General features: G+C 37.2%; 1 protein-coding gene across 1 annotated transcript in view; it reads right to left on the bottom strand.

Annotated features, from left to right (window-relative positions):
• Window positions 1–897: 897 nt before the first annotated feature.
• Window positions 898–20,748, bottom strand: part of LOC105478754 (SEC63 homolog, protein translocation regulator) — an 87,835-nt gene continuing 67,984 nt past the window's right edge. The window contains exons 17-21 of the mRNA XM_011736379.3: window positions 16,253–16,411; window positions 14,442–14,543; window positions 9,400–9,498; window positions 5,955–6,059; window positions 898–5,001 (exon numbers count right to left, since the gene is read on the bottom strand). Coding sequence (XP_011734681.1) covers window positions 4,858–5,001; window positions 5,955–6,059; window positions 9,400–9,498; window positions 14,442–14,543; window positions 16,253–16,411 — 609 coding nt within the window. The 3' untranslated portion in view covers window positions 898–4,857. The remainder of the gene's footprint in view (window positions 5,002–5,954; window positions 6,060–9,399; window positions 9,499–14,441; window positions 14,544–16,252; window positions 16,412–20,748) is intronic.

Here is a 20,748-nt window from a genome sequence, read left to right as displayed (position 1 = left end):
TTCGGAGGAGGATGATGTAGGAGAATCACTTGATTCCAGGAGTTGAGGCTGCGGTGAGCTATGATTGCACCACTGTACTCCAGCCTGAGCGACAGAGAATGACTCTGTCTCTAAAAAAAAAATAAATAACAAAGGACACATGTAAGGAAGACGGAGTTTAGGGGGAAACATAAAAGATCAAGAGAGGGAGGTAATCCCAGAAGATGCAGATAGAAATAAATTACAATGCATTTCTTTAATCGTGGTTTTTAGTCTCAAACGAAACACACCATTCTTTGCTAAAGAAAATTACAGCCCTATCGCCCTCTACTGGAACGAGGCTGGAAAATACAGAGAAATAGCTTGAAGTTAACTCTTAATGGAATCTGTTCACACTGAAGTCCATTGCTGCTATTATCCAGATGTTAAAAGTGTAAACCTCAGGTGTTTCTGGTAAGGTATGAGGGATACAGCTCCCTTTGTGTACCCAGGCTGATAGGTTAACCTGAACAACTTCGCGCTGAAAAGAGTGGCCAGTCCTTCCCACACGCACCTTCCATTTGCAGCCGTCACTGATTGCCAGGACCAGTAACAGGCTGTGATTTGCTCAAAGTCCCAGCAAGTCGACCCCAGCACTGCTGCTCCACACCTGCACCACCTGCATTCCACAGAAAACCGCTGTGCAGAATCCTCCCCTTGCCTATCAATCCCACCTCCAGACCTACTCAGCTCTATCTCAGAAAAGTCTCACTCTGCTCTTGGGAGCTACAGTAGGGCTGGACACAGTGAATGCCAACCCACCAACTCCAGAGTACATCACTCTGTGATCTCAGATGGTGTCAAACGTCACCCTATCAATACCACAAAGCAGTGGTGCCCAAATGTTTTGATCATGCACCCAAATCAGAAAAAACAATGTAATGCACCAATAAATGTATATTTATTTATAAATAATAGAAGTGTACAATTGTACAATATATTATGTACATTATAAAACACACAAAAATAGAAATTTAAAAGGATGAGATTAAATACAAATAATCATTTTAATACTTCCTCAATGGACTGATCATCTCCACGCCCCTGGGATGTATACACCCCCACCTGAAACAATAGCCCTAAAGTATGTCAATGATTGTTATTTGGGTTTTCAGCTCAGGTTACAGAAATATGTACAAGATCACATCTTTTAAGTTTTGCAAAATAGCCCTAGCATCAAGTTTAAATGGATGAGAATGCTTGGTGCTAACTTCTTGAGACATATTTGGACTGGTCACTACACAGCTGGTAAAATGTCATGTTATGGTTCACCAATAGTTATTTCACTTTAAGGCAGTCTAAATAGGGGATTTCATGGAGTTAAATCAGGTTATTTGTGGGAAAGTTGTTTTAAAAAAACATTTTAAAGCAAAGGATCATGATTTGCTTTTTTTTTTTTTTTTTTTTTTTTTCCAAAAACACCCAACTGGCTGGGCGCAGTGGCTCATGCATGTAATCCCAGCACTTTGGGAGGCTGAGGAGGGCTGATCACTTGAGGCCAGGAGTTCGAGACCAGCCTGGACAACATGGCAAAATCCCGTCTCTACTAAACATAAAATTAGCTGGTGTGGTGGCATGCACCTGTAGTCCCAGCTACTCAGGAGGCTGAGGCAGAAGAATCGCTTGAAGCTGGGAGGCGGAGGTTGCAGTGAGCTGAGATTGCACCACTGCACTCCTCCAGCCTGGACGACAGAGCGAGACTCCATCTCAAGAAGAAAAAGAGAGAGAGAAAATAAAAGGCCAGCAAATTAAATAGCTAGCCTCTAAAGAAATAATTCTTCTGCCTACAGTAGACAAAAAAAAAAAAAAAAAAAAAAAAAAAAAAAAAAAAAGGGCATTCCAAACAATGGCCAAGGCAAATGGATTTAAATGGATTGCCACTCATCTACCTGATCTAACACCAGCAAGTGAGTTGTTTTTTTTTTTTTTTTTTTTTTTTTTTTGATAGCTCTAGTATCCAATCACAGAGCCTGGCACATAGAAACTCAGTAAATATGTGATGAATGACAACTCCTCAAACATTATGTAAGGTGCTGAATTACATTTGAAATAAGAATTGTGACTACAGAACACTAGTATATGGTTTGGATTGGCTGAAGCAAACTGAACAAAGCTTGTGGTCAAAAATAACATGCCTAGAGAGCCTTATTACATCTCTCCCTCCCTGTTTCATCATCAGTTGTTTGACATCTACGCCCCCCTGCTTCCACCAGAGCCTAAGCTTCCCCGCACACAGTGGGACAGTACAGCTGGACAGGCCTGTCCTTTTCCAGCCCTCAGTGCAAGCTGGGAGACGCAGAGCAGAAGGTATTTTCTACACAGAGAACTTCACTCAATGTGCTCCCTAACTTAAAAAAAAAAAAAAAAAAAAATTCATAAAAAATGTTTAAACAATTCAAAAAGGACATGAACATCTAACTCTGAGATTGACATATTAACACCTCAGGGCCTCAATCAAATATTATAATGCCAAAAATCACAACTGCTACACTTTTAATTGTGGTAAATAAGTCTCCTCATGAACAGCTGTATTTTAATAGGTACTTTACCAATTAGAGAAAAATATCACATAATTTAAGTAACTTTCAATTTCACTTCCTATACACTGTATCATCTATAGGCTCATCAACTGTTGACAACGTGTCAGTTTTTTTATAGGAAGAACACTGAAACTTCACTCAAGTTTCCATCAGATTAAATGCAAACTAGGATACATAGTTTGCTATTCTCATTCCAGAGGAAAAACAAAGGGATGTGGATTTCAGCGACTTGCTGGACAGATAAGAACTATCAACTGAAGGCTCAGTTCTTTCACTACTGCCATATGGAAAGAGTTTACCTAAAGTACTCACTAGAGGATATTTTATTTTACTTAGTTGGGAAGTACATACACATCACACACAGAGAAAAGGAAAACCAACTATTGGAATTTTCTGGTGATGGTGGTTTTTTAAGCACTGTGGTGAGTTACTAGGTTACCCTCCTCTCCAGAATCTTAAACCCAGAGAGAAGCCAGCTGTGTGAATGAACTTACAAAGCCTCTTTAAGGCAAAGTAGCCACTAGAAAAAACATACTTTTCTTGAAATCTTTCAAGAAAACTAGGAAATATGCATTCTACACATTGTTGTGTCTTGTCTGCTCTGTTTCCTTGCCTTTGTGCCACACCTGTTTTCTCTAATCCCTCCTTTCACTTAACACCAGCTGGCTCACCCCCTGCCACCACACTTAAGTAATCAGTAGCTGCCTCAAGACACTAGTGCTTCACAGCAGAACCTGATTTGAAAATTAAATTCACCCTCTTACTTGTTCAATGAAGTAAATGAAAAAAATCCTCAGTGACACTGCCTCCTGCCTGCCAAGAAAGGGTCTCACTAAACTGGTGATTGAGGTTACAGTGAAAAAAACTGCTTTGACCATTTGATAGAAAATATTACATCCTAAATTTAGAACCAAAAAAACCATTCATGGTTTTGGTAATTTTCAATTTTTATTTCCAACTACTGCAGTAATAAGATAGCAGTGGTAATTCTGCACTGAAAGTGGCAACCTTTTAAGTAAACAAGGTTGCAAATTGTAGTATTCCAACAATATTTTGACCTATGGAAATTTTGATGGGAAAGGATTATTATAATCAGTTTTATAATACTACAGACTTATGCTTCCTCCACATCTAGGAATAAAAATATCCACCCTCCCTCAGTGATTCATCATGTATACATCTCTACTCTTTACAAGCACTATCTTTCCAGTTGTACTACAAGGGGAAATCCCTCTTACTCCTGGGTTTTTCTATACTATACAGAAATAGCAGTCACTTTAGCAGTAATGTACAATACTATTCAATTTTTAGTTGAAAAATAAAGAAGTGGATTGCCCTATTTATGCCCTGACAGTAAAAAGACACACACCATTGAAACATAAAACGAGTCAACAAACTTCTATTTTTATTGACAGGAGTCCAAAATGAATACAAAAAAAGCTTCCTTTGCATGTTATACTTACTTTCCTTAAAAAGCTCCTGATACAGTCAGGTAGACTGAAAACTAAGGATGTAGTTCAGCTTTTAAAGTGAACCTTTTTAATAAAAGGTTTAATAACATAAGCCACCAATATCAGAAAACATACGGTCCCACTATCACTTTAGAGCTACAGCTTATCAAAAGAATTAGATCCTGCACTGATCTGCTAAGATACAGGTTTAGAAATGTTTTAAGCCATTAAAAGCCATTTTTATAATCTGTCTGATAACTGGACAATTAAGAAAAGAAAAATTGCAAAATGTAGCCCTCTATATCATGTGGAATGTGAGAGAATGCCGACTTATGACCAAGATAAGTAAAAATAAAAGTTTAAATCTATGAATGGAGCTGTTACAGTCTTGTATCACTGCAAAATGTCAATAATAGAGCTTATCAAGAGATTATAAACTTGAGCAATGTTACTTAAAACATATTTGTGGTGTTTGCTAAAACTAAAGCTGAACAAAGAAAAGTCGCTCATTTATAGACTGTGTTTCCTGCATCTTTACTTTTACCGGGACCATAGACTGATAATACATAGCCCACACTTCTGGACAGTTATAATAACAAAGGATTTATTATCATTTGCAGATGAAATAAATGCACCATCCCATACTTGAAAGGTTTCAATAAGCCTTAACATTTTTCAGGTTGTACCAAGGCACCACTGCCTAGTTATATTATGCACCCATTTCTAGAATAAAAAAAACTACACCTCCCTCAACATCAGTTCTGTACTGTCTCTGGTTTATTATACACTTCCAAAACAGCAAAAAATTGCAAATATGTGCAAACACTGTGGTCCGTTCAGAGTACTGCTTAGTCGTCATCTTCCTCTTCCTCCTCTTCTTCCTCAAAGCTATCTTCAAAGCCCTCACTGTCCTCCTGGTCTTCATCCCCTTCTATTGCTGTATCCCACTGTGGGTGATTTTCTGGCACAGGCTTAGCCTCATGAACTTCCAACTAGAAAGAAGAATTAAATGTAGACATCAGAAATTTGGGGAGAAATAATGGAAGAAATTTTGGTAAACAAAAGGTTTTCTTTGCCCATAGCAATTATAAAGAAATAGATTTCTATGGATACAATTCTAAATTCAACTCATTCATTTAGAATAGACACTTCATCCCAGAAATAAAACAAGTAAATCTAACCATAGGTAAATGTAGACAAATTTCTAATACAGTTTGATATTTTGATTCTATGTTATACTACTTATGAATGTATTTCTGTGGCATAAAACAATTGTGATTCTTGAGCAAGAACACTGAGTCATATTTTAACAGAAGCCTTCTGCTTTAAGGAAGAAAAATCTGAGATATTTTGCAGTCGCTAGACTTGTGACGTAAAATTCTACAGTTAATAAAAGAAATATGGAACCCTCATGGAAAAAAAGGTTTGCCTTTATTGGCTACTTTTACCCTTTACAATGCAATAATACTTTTAGCACCATCTCTCTAATATAATAGGACACCTTTTATAAAAAGTTCAAGTGAATTGGTAAACAAAGATGAAAGTGTGCTGCAAATGATACTTAGAGAAGTGTATGCTGTAAGATGACAAAAATAAATTAGTTTCAGAAATTAATAAACACTCCAAATAGAATCTGTGGTTTAAAAAAAAAAAAAAAAAAGTGTCTTTCTAAAGAAAAAAGAACCCATTTGCTGAGGCCTTATAAAGTTACAACACATTAAATGTATCCCTAAAGTAATTTATATTCAATGTTCTAAATTGTTATACTCCTTAAAACCTAAAACTTTATTATTGAAAGACTAGTCCATCAAGTATATCACATATAAAGCAAGAGATGATTTATTTTTCCTTCCATAACTCTACATTTCAAAACTAGAATTGTTTTCCTAGTATATTAAACATGTATACAGAAAACTCTTATTTACTGAAGAGTCACTATTCTTACCTTCAATGGTTTAATCTGATCCAAACCCATATAGGAGTCTGATCTCAGAAACACAGTATACTGATAATTTCCAGGCTTGCCTGGTGCAGGAAACTTCAGCTCTACCTAGAAGATAAAATCAGAACTTAAATATCTGTATTATGGGGAGGAAACAGCTCACTCCCTAAAATTCCTAGACCACAGTATTTAACAGCCAGGTTTTTTCTGCAGATGATACAGAAAGTCCAAACAAATGTTACTGAAGTCCTTATAAACAATAATAAAGAAAAGTGAAATGTATTACATATTATAAATACCTCACAAAGAGGAGATCAAATTATGCAGAACTGATGAGGTTAATTTGTATCTCCACAATTTAAGAAAAAAGTACTTAAAGCAACCAAATTCTATGCTATCACCTTGAAGAAATTAAGTAGGTATAAAAGCATAAATGAAATGTTGGAATTAAACAACAGACTTCACTAGATAGGAGATACTTCTTGCCAAATTTTCTTATTTCTAGAATAAATGCCCAATGCCAAAGGTCAAGAAGGTATTTTACTTACCATCAAATCATAAACTTCAAATACAAATAACAAACCTTAAAAAAGTTTCTATTCCACTTGGACAAAAGAAGAACAATTTTTTTTTAAATGACATTTGTAAGCTCTGGTGATCTGCCTCTAATCTCCAAAATCCAGATTTTATAGTCAAGATTAAATATTAAAATATGCCAGTTTAAAAAAAAACTAGAAAAAATCATGAAGGAATCTTTTTTTTAAAATTAATCTCAGTTTGGCCTAACTATAACACAAACCTAGAAATTATTTAAAAAAAAAAACCTCTTAAAATCATACTACAAAAAATAAATAAGAAAATGGATAAACAAATAGGTATTTATATTTCTGCCTGGTAGAAACAACCAGAATAGTAAAACAAACTGGGGAGAAATATTTGTAACACATATCACAAAGGGCTGATTTCTTAACATTAAAAAAAAAAAATCCCAATTTTTTAAGACTCAAGAAAAGTGAACAATGGCCAGACACATTAAAAAGATGACTCAAACATACTGAAAGTTGTTTCACTCTTCAGAGAAATAAAAACTACACTGAATAGAATAAGCAGAGTAAAAATTGATTCAGACAAGAATCATCAATATATGCTTAAAATGACTGGCTAAAACAATGTTGGAGAATAGGACATTCACACAGGGCCCAAATATCACCCCATAGATTAGAGGGGGAGAAAAATACCTTTACAATAGAGAAAAACCATAGCTAAATGAGCAACCTTAATTAATATCACCAACATAGGGCAGAGGCATATACTGTACCTCTAACATAATGCAGTAAGAAGTACATCACCAACATAGCTTGCTTGCCAAAAACACGAAGATGAATAAAGAGTAACCAACGAGACAAAGTCATATTAAATGATATTATACAAAACACTTTGCCTGGATTCTTGAAAAATGTCAGCAGCATGCAAAGATTAAAAAAAAACAAGGACAAGAAAGCATTCAACACTAAAGAGGCATGACAACCAAATACAATGTAAAAAGGTCTTTTTTTCTTTCTTTCGAGACAGGTCACTCTGTTGCCCAGGCTGAAGTACAGGGGCATGATCATGGCTCACTGCAGCTTCAACCTCATGGGCTCAAGTGATTCTCCTGCCTCAGCCTCCTGAGTTAGGCTGGGACTACAGGCACAAGTCGCCACACCCAGCTACAATGTGTGATCCTTGATTAGATCCTGAGTTTAAAAATAAAACCAAAAACTGTAACAGACATCAGTGGAATTGTTGAGGAAATTTGAATACAGACTGCATATTAGATAATTATGCCATACCAATGTTAAACTTCCTGAGTATAATCATTGTAGCGGGCCTATGGAGAAGGTCCTGGTTTTTTTGTTTTTTAAGAGAGGGCCTCACCATGTTGCCCAGACTGCTCCTGAATTCCTGGGCTCAAGTGATCTGGCCACCTTGGCCTCCCAAAGTGCTGGAATTACAGGTGTGAGCCACTGCACCCAGCCCAAGGCCCTGGTTCTTAAGGAATACATGTCAAGTAGTTAGGGGTAGCATGTCATGGTATCTACAAGTACCTCAAATGGTTCAGGGGAAAACACACACACATGTGCATGTTTTGTATGTACACATACAGTGAGAGAAAGATAAAACAAGTAACAGCTAAATGTAAACAACTGGTGAAGATAGGTGGGAATCTAGGGAGGTTTCATGATACTGTGCTTGTAACTTTTCAATAGGTTTTAAAACTTAAAAGATCAGAGAGGCCAGGCACAGTGGCTCATGCCTGTAATCCCAGCACTTTGGGAGGCCAAAGCAGGTGGATCTCTTGAGCTCAGGAGTTTGAAACCAGCCTGGGCAACATGGGTAAACCCCGTCTCTACAAAAAATACAAAAATTAGCCAGGCATGGTGGTGCATGTCTGTAGTACCAGCTACTTGGGAGGCTGAGGTGGGAGAGCCTGGGAGGCGGAGGTTGCAGAGAGCCAAGTCTGTGCCACTGCACTCCAGCCTAGGTGACATAGCCAGACCCTGTCTCAAAAAAATGATCAGAGGAAAAAATTTAAAAAAAAAAACAAAAAACCCAAAGATCTAAGATGCTATTTTTCACCTTTCCAACTAGCAATGATATTCAAAATGTATGACATGCTGAGAGGCATTAGGCATATTTAGACATTCATTCTTTTTATAGAGAAAATATCTAGCAATATAGATCAAAATTACAAACATACAGAGCCTCTGGCCCATCAATTCAACCTCTATAAATTTATTATTAACCTATTTCATGCATTTACCACTTGATTACAAAGGGTTAAAAAATATGTACTAAAAATCAACATCATAGGGCTGGCTATCTTGAAAAGCTTTTGTCCACCAAGTACAGGCAGACAGAACCTTCTTCCTATTAAAAAAAAAAAAAAAAACAAGAAAAACAACAACAAAAATGCAGTTCCCAAAGGTAAATATGTTCATCACAATGTTACTTCACTGATATCATTAACAGTGAACAATATCACGTAATCAAAAATTCCACTCAAAAAATCCACATCATCAGTTCTTATATTTTTTAAGACAAAAGATCTAATACTTAACACTAATCCAATAAGAACAAAAAAAAAATCCTATTACTAAATTCTGGAGAGAAGGAGGAAAGGCATATGTTCTTAGACACTAACAGTGAAAACTCCCGAAACAAGCTAAGAACAAGTTTTTAAAACATTGACTAAGTTGCCTACCTTTAACAATTATTTATAAATTTCCAACGAGCTCACCCCCAAAACATCAGAGAACAGTTACAAAATGCAGGCAACGAACAGAATACAATATGCTAAATATGATAAACTGCTTTTTAAAAAAAAGATATATGAAGATATATGAAGCAGCATGATAGTGACAGCTGTGCCTTTTTAAATACTGAAATCATGTTGTGTGATAGTTACCTCCTCTGTATCTTTCAGTGTACACACATGATATGGCATAGATATTAATGTCTGCTCCTTCCTATCTGCAATGTAAAGCCACCACCATTCTTGTTTTTCCTGGAAAGAAAAGAAGAAGAAGAGTATAAATAATCAAAAAGAACTAGAGAGAACATAATTTTGGCCTCTCTTATCTTAGAGATTCTCTGCACTGACAAAGTGCTTGGTACAAAATAGGTGTTCAAATGAATATTTACTGAAAGAATAAGCTGTTCTTAACATTTGTAGAGCCATTGCCTAAAAACATTCCGTATCCAATTTTGGGGATTTCACAATAGCTCCTTGAAACCTATTGATTGGCTTTCATATTAAAAACCCCATGACTAACCTTAAGGAACAAGCATTATTCTAAATATATACAACTATTACAACAGCATGTAGCAAATAATCTTAGTAATCTTACCTAGTAATAAGAAAAAGCCACAAAGTAGGAGTGGAAGGAACTTGGGCAGCCAAATCAAAAATCAATACATTAAATACTTTATACACTTTTAAGAGGATATTTCAGGTTGTAAGAGTCTATTTATACTTTCTACTGCCCATGATTGTACTAAACTTGGCATTTCTAGCTGAACTCCAAAAAAATTAGGAACAGAAAAAAGAGCTGGGTTTAAAAAAAAAAAAAAATTCACCAGAATATCAGAATGTACACAATGACAGCAGGGAAAAATCAGAGAACAAGAGACAGAAAAGTATTAAATATATACATAAATTTTAGGCAGGGTGCAATGGCTCACGCCTGCAATCCCAGCACTTTGGGAGGCCGAGACAGATGGATCATGAGGTAAGGAGATCGAGACCATCCTGGCTAACACAGTAAAACCCCGTCACTACTGAAAATACAAAAAATTAGCCAGGCATGGTAGCAGGCGCCTGTAGTCCCAGCTACTCGGGAGGCTGAGGCAGGAGAATGGCGTGAACCCGGGAGGCGGAGCTTGCAGTGAGCCCAGATCGCGCCACTGCACTCCAGCCTGGGCACAGAGCAAGACTCTGTCTCAAAAAATAAAAAAATAAAAAATTTAAAAAAAAAAAATATATATATATATGTATGTATGTATGTATTTTAGAAAGCCAAGTCTAAAAGCACCAAACCTCCGTGCATTCAGCAACAACTGCTCCATTACAGCACACTTCAGTTAACTATTTAGTCATCTGCTTAGTAACACCTGTTTAAGAGTTGGGTAGGGAAGTATCTTTCTAAAACAGTTTAAAGAAAAATGTTTTACAGCTTAAAATAAACTCTAGGATGTTCTAAATATTTACTTAACCAAAATAGTACTAGACTATTCTGAATTCTCAATTGTCTGAAATGGGTTAAAATATCATCTTACTGAAACAGTTTCTTTGAGAAAACGTGGGGTTTTTTTGTTTTGTTTTTTGTTGAGACAGGGTCTCACTCTGTCACCCAGGCTGGAGTGCAGTGGCACCATCTCAGCTCACCTCACTGCAACCTCTGCCTCTGGGGCTCAAGTGATCCTCCCACCTCAGCTTCCCGAGTAGCTGAGACTACAGGCATGCACCACTACGTCTGGCTAATTTTTGTATTTTTTGTAGAAACAGAATTTCATTTATTTTGCCCAGGCTGTCTTGAACTCCTAGGCTCAAGCAATCCTCCCACTTAGGCCTCCCATAAGTGATAGGATTACAGGCATGAGCCACCACACCTGGCCCATATTTATGTTTTTAAACTAAAATTGCTGCACTTTCTATTTTAACTATAAAAATAGATTAAAATTTGGTTTATCTTTCAAACACTACTAAGCACAACTAAAGACTCTTCTGTTTAAATACCTTAGGAGATAAAGCACTGCAACATTAATAAGCCTAATAAATAAATGACAAGTACATGGTGACATGAGCAGCAGCTAACAAGAAAATTAAATTCTGCTTAAACCAAGGGTTAGGACTACTACCGTAGGCATATTTGTATATATAACTTATGTGTGTAAATACATAACAGCCTCAAAGTGGAATATTAACACCTCTGTTGCGGCTACTCAAATCTGCCCTTGCAGCATGAAAAAAAATGAATGTGGCTGTATTCTAATAAAACTTTATTTACAATAAAGCCTCATTGACAAAAACAGGAAGGGAGCCAGATCTGGCCTGTAGACTGCAGTTTAAAAATATCTGTTTTAAAGACACAGAAACCTGGGTTATTTCACCTCCCTAAAATCTCATTTTCTTTTCAACAATCAGTGCCTACTTCTCTGGCCATGTTGCAAAGATGATCTGAGAAAATACAAATAAAAAATGTATGTTAGAAAGCCTAGCACATGCAGTATAATAAATGGCAGTTATGATTATTAGTGACATGAGGTACAATAACAGTTCTTTTACTTAAGTCATTTTGACATTTGTCAGAAACATCATTACCACAACAAGTAGGGAATGTAAGCAGCACAGGATTATGTTGAAGATTATGCACTTCTTCACCTCCCTACTTAGAGAATGCCTTTCCCTGCAACCTCTCAGCCTATTTAATTACAATGAGATGCACTCAATATTAAGGGCCAGCCACGGTGGCTCACACCTGTAGTCCCAGCACTTTGGGAGGCCAAGGCGGGTGGATCACCTGAGGTCAGGAGTTCAAGACCAGCCTGACCAACACAGAGAAACCCCGTCTCTACCAAAAATACAAAATCAGCTGGGTGTGGGGGCAAATGCCTGCAATCCCAGCTACTGGCTCAAAAAAAAAAAAAAAAAAAAGAAAAAGAATATTTATTAAAAAGCCAATGAATATCAATTAATGGCACTATACTTGTGCCTAGACTCTGATGCGCATGTTAAAAGTGAAACAGATGTTCTATGAGTTTGCACTTTAGACAAAACCATTTTTCTTGTGTGAGATTCCCAACCATTCTTAACACATTAAATACAATAGATGAATTTCACTAACATGTAAGTCAAATATTACTAAGTGGGTAGTTTGGTAGTTAGGTTACTTAGGTAAGAAACATGGAAATGTAGATACATAAAGAGGTTAGGAAGATCCTAAATAAATTTTGTTTGTTCATTTGTTTTGTTTTGTTTGAGGCAGAGTCTTGCTCTGTCACCAAGGCTGGAATGCAATGGCACAATCTTGGCTCACTGCAACCTCCGCCTCCCAGGTTCAAGCAATTCTCCTGCCTCAGCCTCCCAAGTAGCTGGGATTACAGGCACCCACCACCACAGCCGACTAATTTTTTGTTTTTTTGAGACAGTGTTTCACTCTTGTTGCCCAGGCTGAAGTGCAATGGTGCCATCTCGGCTCACCGCAACCTCCAGCTCCTGGGTTCAAGCGGTTCTCCTGCCTCAGCCTCCTGAGTGGTGGGATTACAGGAATGTGCCACCATGCCCGGCCAATTTTGTATTTTTAGTAGAGACGGGGTTTTGCCATGTTGGCCAGGCTGGTCTCAAACTCCTGGCCTCAGGTGATCCACCCACCCACCTCAGCCCCACAAAGTGCTGGGATTACAGGCGTGAGCCACTGAGCCCGGCCCTAAATAAATTTTATCTGATAAACAATGATCTTAAATGTTTACCATGCAGATGCAGATTAAATTTGAAAAAGGCATTTTGCTGATAAAAATGATTATTTTTTTTGAGACAGGGTCTCGCTCTGTCATCCAAGTTGGAATTCAGTAGCACAATCATAGCTCACTGCAGCCTCAATCTTCTAGGCTCAAGTGATCCTCCAACCTCAGCTTCCCAAGTAGCCTAGGACCACAGGCATGAGCCACTAATGTGCATTAGTGGCATTTGGCCACTAACAAATGTTCTGAGGGAGTGAATGAATGTTTCTCTTATTAACTAAGCATGGTCTAAAATGAAACTGTCTGTTATATGGGTACACACTAGGCAGCTTTGAGCACCCCACGGCACTTTTTACAACAATCAATGAATGGAATTTACTTGCTTCATTTCAGGATGCCTGGTGTTGGCAGGCTACCTCTGCAATGGGCAAAATGCTCCTAACAGATGGACTAAAGCTCAGGACATGCCAGAAGATCAGCGTGTGCATTAAGATGGAATCCTGGGCAGACTTCTCTCCAAGTCAAAACAACAGTCTGTGCAGAGCCACTCATTTATTACTAAGAGAGCCAAATTATTTAGGAATTTGCCTTAAGCAGTCCCCAGAAACTCTAGATTGACATTCTCAAGCAGAAAGTAGATTTATACATGAAATCACCTGCCAAACACAAGTGGTGAGCAGAAGGTTCTGTGGCAAAGCTGTGAGGTAGTCTGTGGAACAGTTTCCCGAACTGGGGGAACCAGTTCTTGACCTCTGCTCCAGACAGAATTATACTCTAATGCAAAATGTCAATAGAATCCCAAGGTAATTTGAAAGATGAACAACACAGGCTATCAAGGAGATCTAAAGTTGAGCAGGCTGCAATTACAAAGTAAACAAGGACAAGGCAACAAATAGCATTGTAATGACCTGTCCTGAGCCCAGGGCTCAGTCATGATCAAGCTCTTATGGAACTTTATTTATTAGAGCCAAGAACACAGTTGGTTCCACAGCCATGGGCTCACACATTTCCATGGACTGGGACAACAATAACCAGGGTCAGAGCAATTCTAATGGTTCCATGTGGCCAGCAGGATTCTCAGAGGGAAAATTTAAGTATTTTTTTATCCTATTTAAAACTTGGCAGAGGTGAGAGATTCACAATAGTTAAGTATTCAAAGGCAAAGTACGCATTTTTCTGATGAAGACTGCCTAATCTGCTAATAAGAAATCACCATTATGCACAACACTCAGTAATTAGGGCACAGAAAAGATAGCAGCAAAGAAAACCACAGAAATACTTAAGAAGCTAACCATCTCTTTTTTAAGCAACACGTTCCCTAAGTATAATACCTATTGTAATATTCCCTTTAAAAATATGGCCTTTCAGGACAGACCACATTTAGCACATATGAACTAATACACACGACAGAGGGCTAAAAGTCAACTGACAAATCCCAGAGGAGAAAGTGAATGGAATAAGGAACACACTAGCCTGTATATAACTCACCTCAGGAAAGTAAAGGCTATACACAGGATGTGTTATCTTTGATTTGGTTTCCAGTAGAGCTCTCTCTTTTCGCTGTATGCTTTGTTGTAATTCTTGCCACTCCTAGTAAACAAAAAAATTAAAATATTTAAAATCTAGTATGTGTTTTATCACTTTGAGGAGTTTCCAGGTATTATTCCTGACAATGCTAATTAACTACTTAGGATTAGAACAAGTTCAGTTCCACAAATCTGATCATCTCCCTGCTCATCCTTACAATGCCTTTTTAAATATATTAAATCTAACCACTGTAGTACCAACTACATAGCCGTTAATTATCTGACCCTAGCCTACCTCTCTTCGGTCTCCTGTCACTGCCTCCCTCCTTGTGCTTTTTATTCTAGTCATTTCAAACTACCTATACTTCTCTGAACTTACCAAACTATTTTACTCTTCCTAAACCCTGTTTAGACTTTGGTTTCTCCCTTTCTCTGACTACTCATTATTATTTAGGACCAGCTAAAGCCCAAAGTATGAACTCCTGAGTAAAGCCTCCCATAAATTCCCTTCTATCTCAGGACTGAACTGATCACTCCCTCCTTACGTACCTTGCATAAGATGTGTATAATTTCGTATGTACTATAATATTTATTTACAAATCTGCCTGCTCCATTAGCCTACGTATCATTCAAGAGCTGCAGCTGTTTCACATTTGGCTTTGTAATTCTTTAATCTCAGATAGCCTTGGGATGTGACAGATAATAAATAATGATTTGTTGATTTAATGAATGTATTTTTGGTCATATGAAGAAATCAGTCTGTCAACACCCTAAGAGTCACTGCTACTAACCCTAATATACTGAGGAATATGTCAATTCTCAAAGTCAGGCCAGGGATATAAGGTATTTGACAGATTTTAGTTTCCTGGCAATCAATTTAATTCTCCAAGTACAAAAAAAGCCAAGGCCCTGCAAATGCTAACAGTAGTCGTCTTTGTTTTCTACCATTCCCAAGGCCAAGTGTGTTATTACTCCCTTATACTTTTATCCTTTGCCCTTTACCTCCTTCCTCCTTTTTTGGCCTCTCGTTTGCCTCTGAGGCTATTCAGGCAATCCCTTTTTATCTCCTGAACTACAGTGTTACTTTTAGATCAATGGCCACTCAAAAAGAACAACGCTAACAAAACCTAAAGGAAATGGCCAGTTTATTTGCAGTGAGACTCTAAGGACCACATTCTTCTCTATAATTCTCCCATAAATCATGTGCAACTTAATGCCATGAGATTTTTCTTCTATACTCTGTACTTTCATACCATATTAATAAATTCTCTAAAGACTTCCCCTGTCCTTAATATATCTTATATACACCCACGAAACAAGGTGGTATTCTATAAAAGTTAGCTTTTCCCTTAACCAACCTCTTGACATCAGGGTCCACAGTACTGTTTCTCTACAGTAAACATGACCTGGAGCTCATGACACAGCCTTCCAAGTAAGCACTATGCATTTCACAAACACCTTTCCTTACTCGTATTTCCAGAGATAACCCCAACACTGAAAATCCCCTTATGAGATCAACTGACCTAACCTCAAAACCAGGTCCTACTCCACCTAACAATTTAATATTTAAGAAAATGAGGATTTCCAATCCTTGTTAGAAATCATTTTTCTTTATAACCTTGACTACCATTCCTTAAAAACGTTTTTCAAAGTAATTAAAATATACAGGTAATATTTAAAGCAAGCGAGCAAGCAAACAAATGAACAACAACAACAAAACCCAAAGCTATCATCAGAGGTATAATTCCAATTATTTAAACCTATAAGGCTTACTGCTTCATCATCTTTGTTTTGTTTTTCATCTTGCTCTCTATCAGAATCTCTGTCACTACCATCATCTTTTTCACTTTGGGAATCTCTATTGGTTTCTTCTTCTTCAGAATCACTGCCCTTATCTGAAACTTCTTCTTCATCTTCCTTTACTGCAGCTTCCTAAAAGGAAAAAGCAAACACAAAGATTTTGCGTATCTCAATGAGCACATATTAATCTGAATCCCTGAAGTTAACTTATTGTCAACATAACTAAACTGACTCGATGACAATTTCACTATTCATATATAATTTTTTAAAATTATAAACATTCCTACTTATAAAGATGTGGGAGTCAGACTGAAGAGTTTAGTACCTGGCTAGTCTGTCTATTGTTAGTTATTTTATTCATTCTTCATAATTTGTCAAATGAAAGTATTTCTATTTGTAAAGCCCAGTAACACAAAGGCTAAGATGGTTCTGCTTTCAAAAACATCAATTATATTTTATTTAAGGAAACAGGTAGTTTATAGAAAAGTATAATGTTGGGGCTAGCCACAGTGACTCATGCATGTAATCCTAGCACTTTGGAAGGCAGAAGCAGGAGGATAGCTTGAGGCCAGGAGTTCAAACCAGCCTGGGCAACATAGCAAGACCTGATCCCTTTAAAAAAAAAAATATATATATATATATATATAGTGATATATATACTGTCATATATATAAAAATATATATATATATATATATATAGTGATATATATATATATCACTAGGCATGATGGTACACATCTGTACTCCCAGCTAGTTGGGAGGTTGAGGTGGGAGAATCACTTGAGCCCAGGAGTTTAAGGCTGCAGTAAGCCGTGACCATGCCACAGCACTTCAGTGTGGGTGGCAGAGCAAGACCCTATCTCAAAAAAGGAAGGGAGGAAGGGAGAAAGGGAGAAAGGGAGGGAGAAAGGGAGGGAGGGAAGGAGGGAGGGAAGGAGGGAGGGAGAAAGGGAGGGAGGGAAGGAGGGAGGGAAGGAGGGAGGGAGGGAGGGAGGGAGGGAGGGAGGGAGGGAGGGAGGGAGGGAGGAAGGAAGGAAGGAAGGAAGGAAGGAAGGAAGGAAGGAAGGAAGGAAGGAAGGAAGGAAGGAAGGAAGGAAGGAAGGAAAAGTGCTTCTTTGGAAGTATAGAATCACTTTCTTTAACAGGGCATGATGCAGTAAGGCAAGGCAGTATCTCTAGCAAAATACTAGCTCACTTCAAGAATCAAAGAGAACAGCAAATTAAATGCAAAGAAAGCAGAAATAGGCAGGACACGGTGGCTCATGCCTGTAATCCCAGCACTTTGGGAGGCTGAGGCAGGTGGATAATTTAAGGCCAGGAGTTTGAGACCAGCCTGACCAACATGGTGAAACCCCATCTCTACTAAAAATACAAACAAAAAACAAAAAAAAAAACTAGCTGGGCGTGGTAGCACATGCCTGTAATCTCAGCTACTTGGGAGGCTGAGGCAGGAGAATCACTTGAACTTGGTAGGCGGAGGTTGCAGTGAGCCACTGCCTGAGTAACAGAGTATGACTCTGTCTCAAAAAACAAACAAAAAAAAGCAGAGAGAGGTATAGAAAAAGAAACTTAAAACTAAAAGTTGGTTCTTTGAAAAGGTTAATAAAATTGATTAAACCCCTAGGCAAGAATGATCAAGAAAAAAAAAAGAAACAATAAAAATTACCAATATGATGAACAAAAGAGGCGTAACTATATCCAACAGACATTAAAAGAAAATTATGAATAATGTTATGCCAACAAATTTAATAAGAGGAAATAGACAAATTCCTTGAAAAACACAATTTGCTAAAATCAATAAGAAAAACGCAGAATATATATTAAAGAAAGAAACTCCACAAATAAACTCCCTTTGAAAACTCCAGGCCCAGATGGTTTCCCTGGAGAATTCTTCCACAGACTAAAAAAACAAATTGAAGCTTACACATACTCTTCTGAGCAAAAAAGGGAATACTTCCTAGCTTGATTAATAACGCCAGCATAAATCTGATACAAAACCTGACAAGGATATTACAAAAAAAGAGAATGACAAATCAATATTTGCTCTTAAAATTAGATGTGAGAATACAAAGAAAATACCGTCAAATCCAGATAAATATAAAAAAGGATACTAAGTTATGGCCAAATGATATTTGTTCCAGGAATGCAGGGATGGTTTCAAATTTTTTAAATCCATCAATCTAATTCAACAGAAAGGAAAAAAAGTAAAAAAAAAAAAAAAAAAAAAAAAAAAAAACAAACAAAAACCTTTAATAACATTCACTATTTGCTAGTGATAAAAATTCTCAGCAAACTGGAAATAAAAGGAAACACTTCCTTAACCTGACAAAGAATAGTTACAAAAAACTTACACCTAACATCACATTTAGTGGTAAAATAAAGTTTGCTTTCTTCCTAAGACCAACAATAAGATAAGGTTTCTACTATCATAACTCTGAATAAATATTACACTGAAAGTTCTAGTCAGCACAGTGAGACAGAAAGGAAGAAAGGGTATAAAGATTAAAAAGAAAAAAGTAAAACTGTCTTTATTCACAGATGGCAACATTGTATATGTAGAAAATCTTTATTAAAATATCTACAAATGGTTAGAATTATTGCCAATTCATTAAGACTCTTTGATACAAGGTCAATATTTAGAAGCAACTATTTCTATACACCAGCAACAAACACCAAATAAAAATTTTAATGACATTTACGGTGATATCAGAAAGGATCAAATACATAGGGGTAAATCTAACGAAAGATGTGCCATACCTCTGCCACTGGAAATTACAAAACACTGCTGAGAAAAATTAGGGAAGATCCAAATTAATGAAGATAAACCACAATCATGAATAACAAGACTCAGTATTGTTAACATGTCAATTCTCCCCATATTGAACCATGGATTCAGTGCAATATCAATGTAAATTTCAGCAGCTTTTTTGGGGGGAAATTGTTAAGCTTATTCTAAAAACTGGCAGGAAATGTAAAGGAATTAAAACAGGAAAATTTTGATCAGGAAAATTTTGATCAGTAAAACAGAGTTGGAGCACTTACACTACATATTTTGAGACTTAACATAAAGCTACAACAATTAAAATTGTATGGCACTGGCATAAGAATAGTCAAATAATCAATAGAATGAACGGACAGTCCATAAACAGACCTACACATCATATACAGTATCACCTGTTGTTTTTTTTAATTATACTTAAAGTTCCAGGGTACATGTGCAGAATGTGCAGGTTTGTTACATAGGTACACACATGCCATGGTGGTTTGCTGTACCCATCAACCCATCATCTACATTAGGTATTTCTACTAATGCAATCTCTCCCCTAGCCCACCACCACCTGACAGGCCCCAGTGTGTGATGTTCCCCTCCGTGTCCATGTGTTCTCATTGTTCAACTCACACTTACGAGTGAGAACATGCCAGTGTGTGGATTTCTGTTCTTGTGTTAGTTTGCTGAGAATGATGGTTTCCAACACCATCCATGTCCCTGCAAAGGACATGAACTCATCCTTTTTTATGGCTGCATACTATTCCATGGTGTATATGTGCCACATTTTCTAGTCTATCATTGATGGGCATTTGGGTTGGTTCCAAGTCTTTGCTGTTGTAAACAGTGCCACAATAAACATACGTGTGTATGTGTCTTTATAGTAGAATGACTTATAATCCTTTGGGTATATACCCAGTAATGGGATTGCTGGGTAAATATTGCTAGTTCTAGATCCTTGAGGAATCGCCACACTGTCTTCCACAATGGTTGAACTAATTTACACTCCCACCAACAGTGTAAAAACGTTTCTATTTCTCCACATCCTCTCCAGCATCTGTTGTTTCCTTTTTACTGATTGTCATTCTCACTGGCGTGAAATGGTATCTCACTGTGGTTTCGATTTGCATTTCTCTAATGACCAGTGATGATGAGCTTCTCTTCATATTTTTGTTGGCTGCATAAATGTCTTCTTTTGAGAAGTGTCTGTTCATATCCTTTGCCCACTTTCTGATGGAGTTGTTTTTTTCTTGTAAATCTGTTTACGTTCTTTGTAGATTATGGCTATTGGCCCTGTGTCAGATGGATAGATTGTAAAAACTTTCTCCCATTCTGTGGGTTGCCTGTTCACTCTGATGATAGGTTGTTTTTTGGTTTTTTTTGTTTTTTGTTTTTTGCTGTGCAGAAGCTCTTTAGTTCAATCAGATTCCGTTTGTTTATTTTGGCTTTTGTTGCCATTGCTTTTGGTGTTTTAGTCAAGAAGTCTTTGCCCATGCCCATGTCCTGAGTGGTATTGCCTAGGTTTTCTTCTAGGGTTTTTATGGTTTTAAGTCTTAAGTCTTTAATCCATGTTGAGTTAATTTTTGTATAAGGTGTATGGAAGGATCCAGTTCCTGCTTTCTGCATATGGCTAGCCAGTTTTCCCAATACCATTTATTAAATAGGGAATGCTTTCCCCATTGCTTGTTTTTAACAGGTTTGT

This window comes from Macaca nemestrina, chromosome 5, assembly GCF_043159975.1.
Source record: "Macaca nemestrina isolate mMacNem1 chromosome 5, mMacNem.hap1, whole genome shotgun sequence".
Classification (NCBI taxonomy): domain Eukaryota; kingdom Metazoa; phylum Chordata; class Mammalia; order Primates; family Cercopithecidae; genus Macaca; species Macaca nemestrina.
The sequence above is the reverse complement of the archived record's forward strand: the minus strand, read 5'-3'. Positions and strand labels throughout refer to the sequence as shown.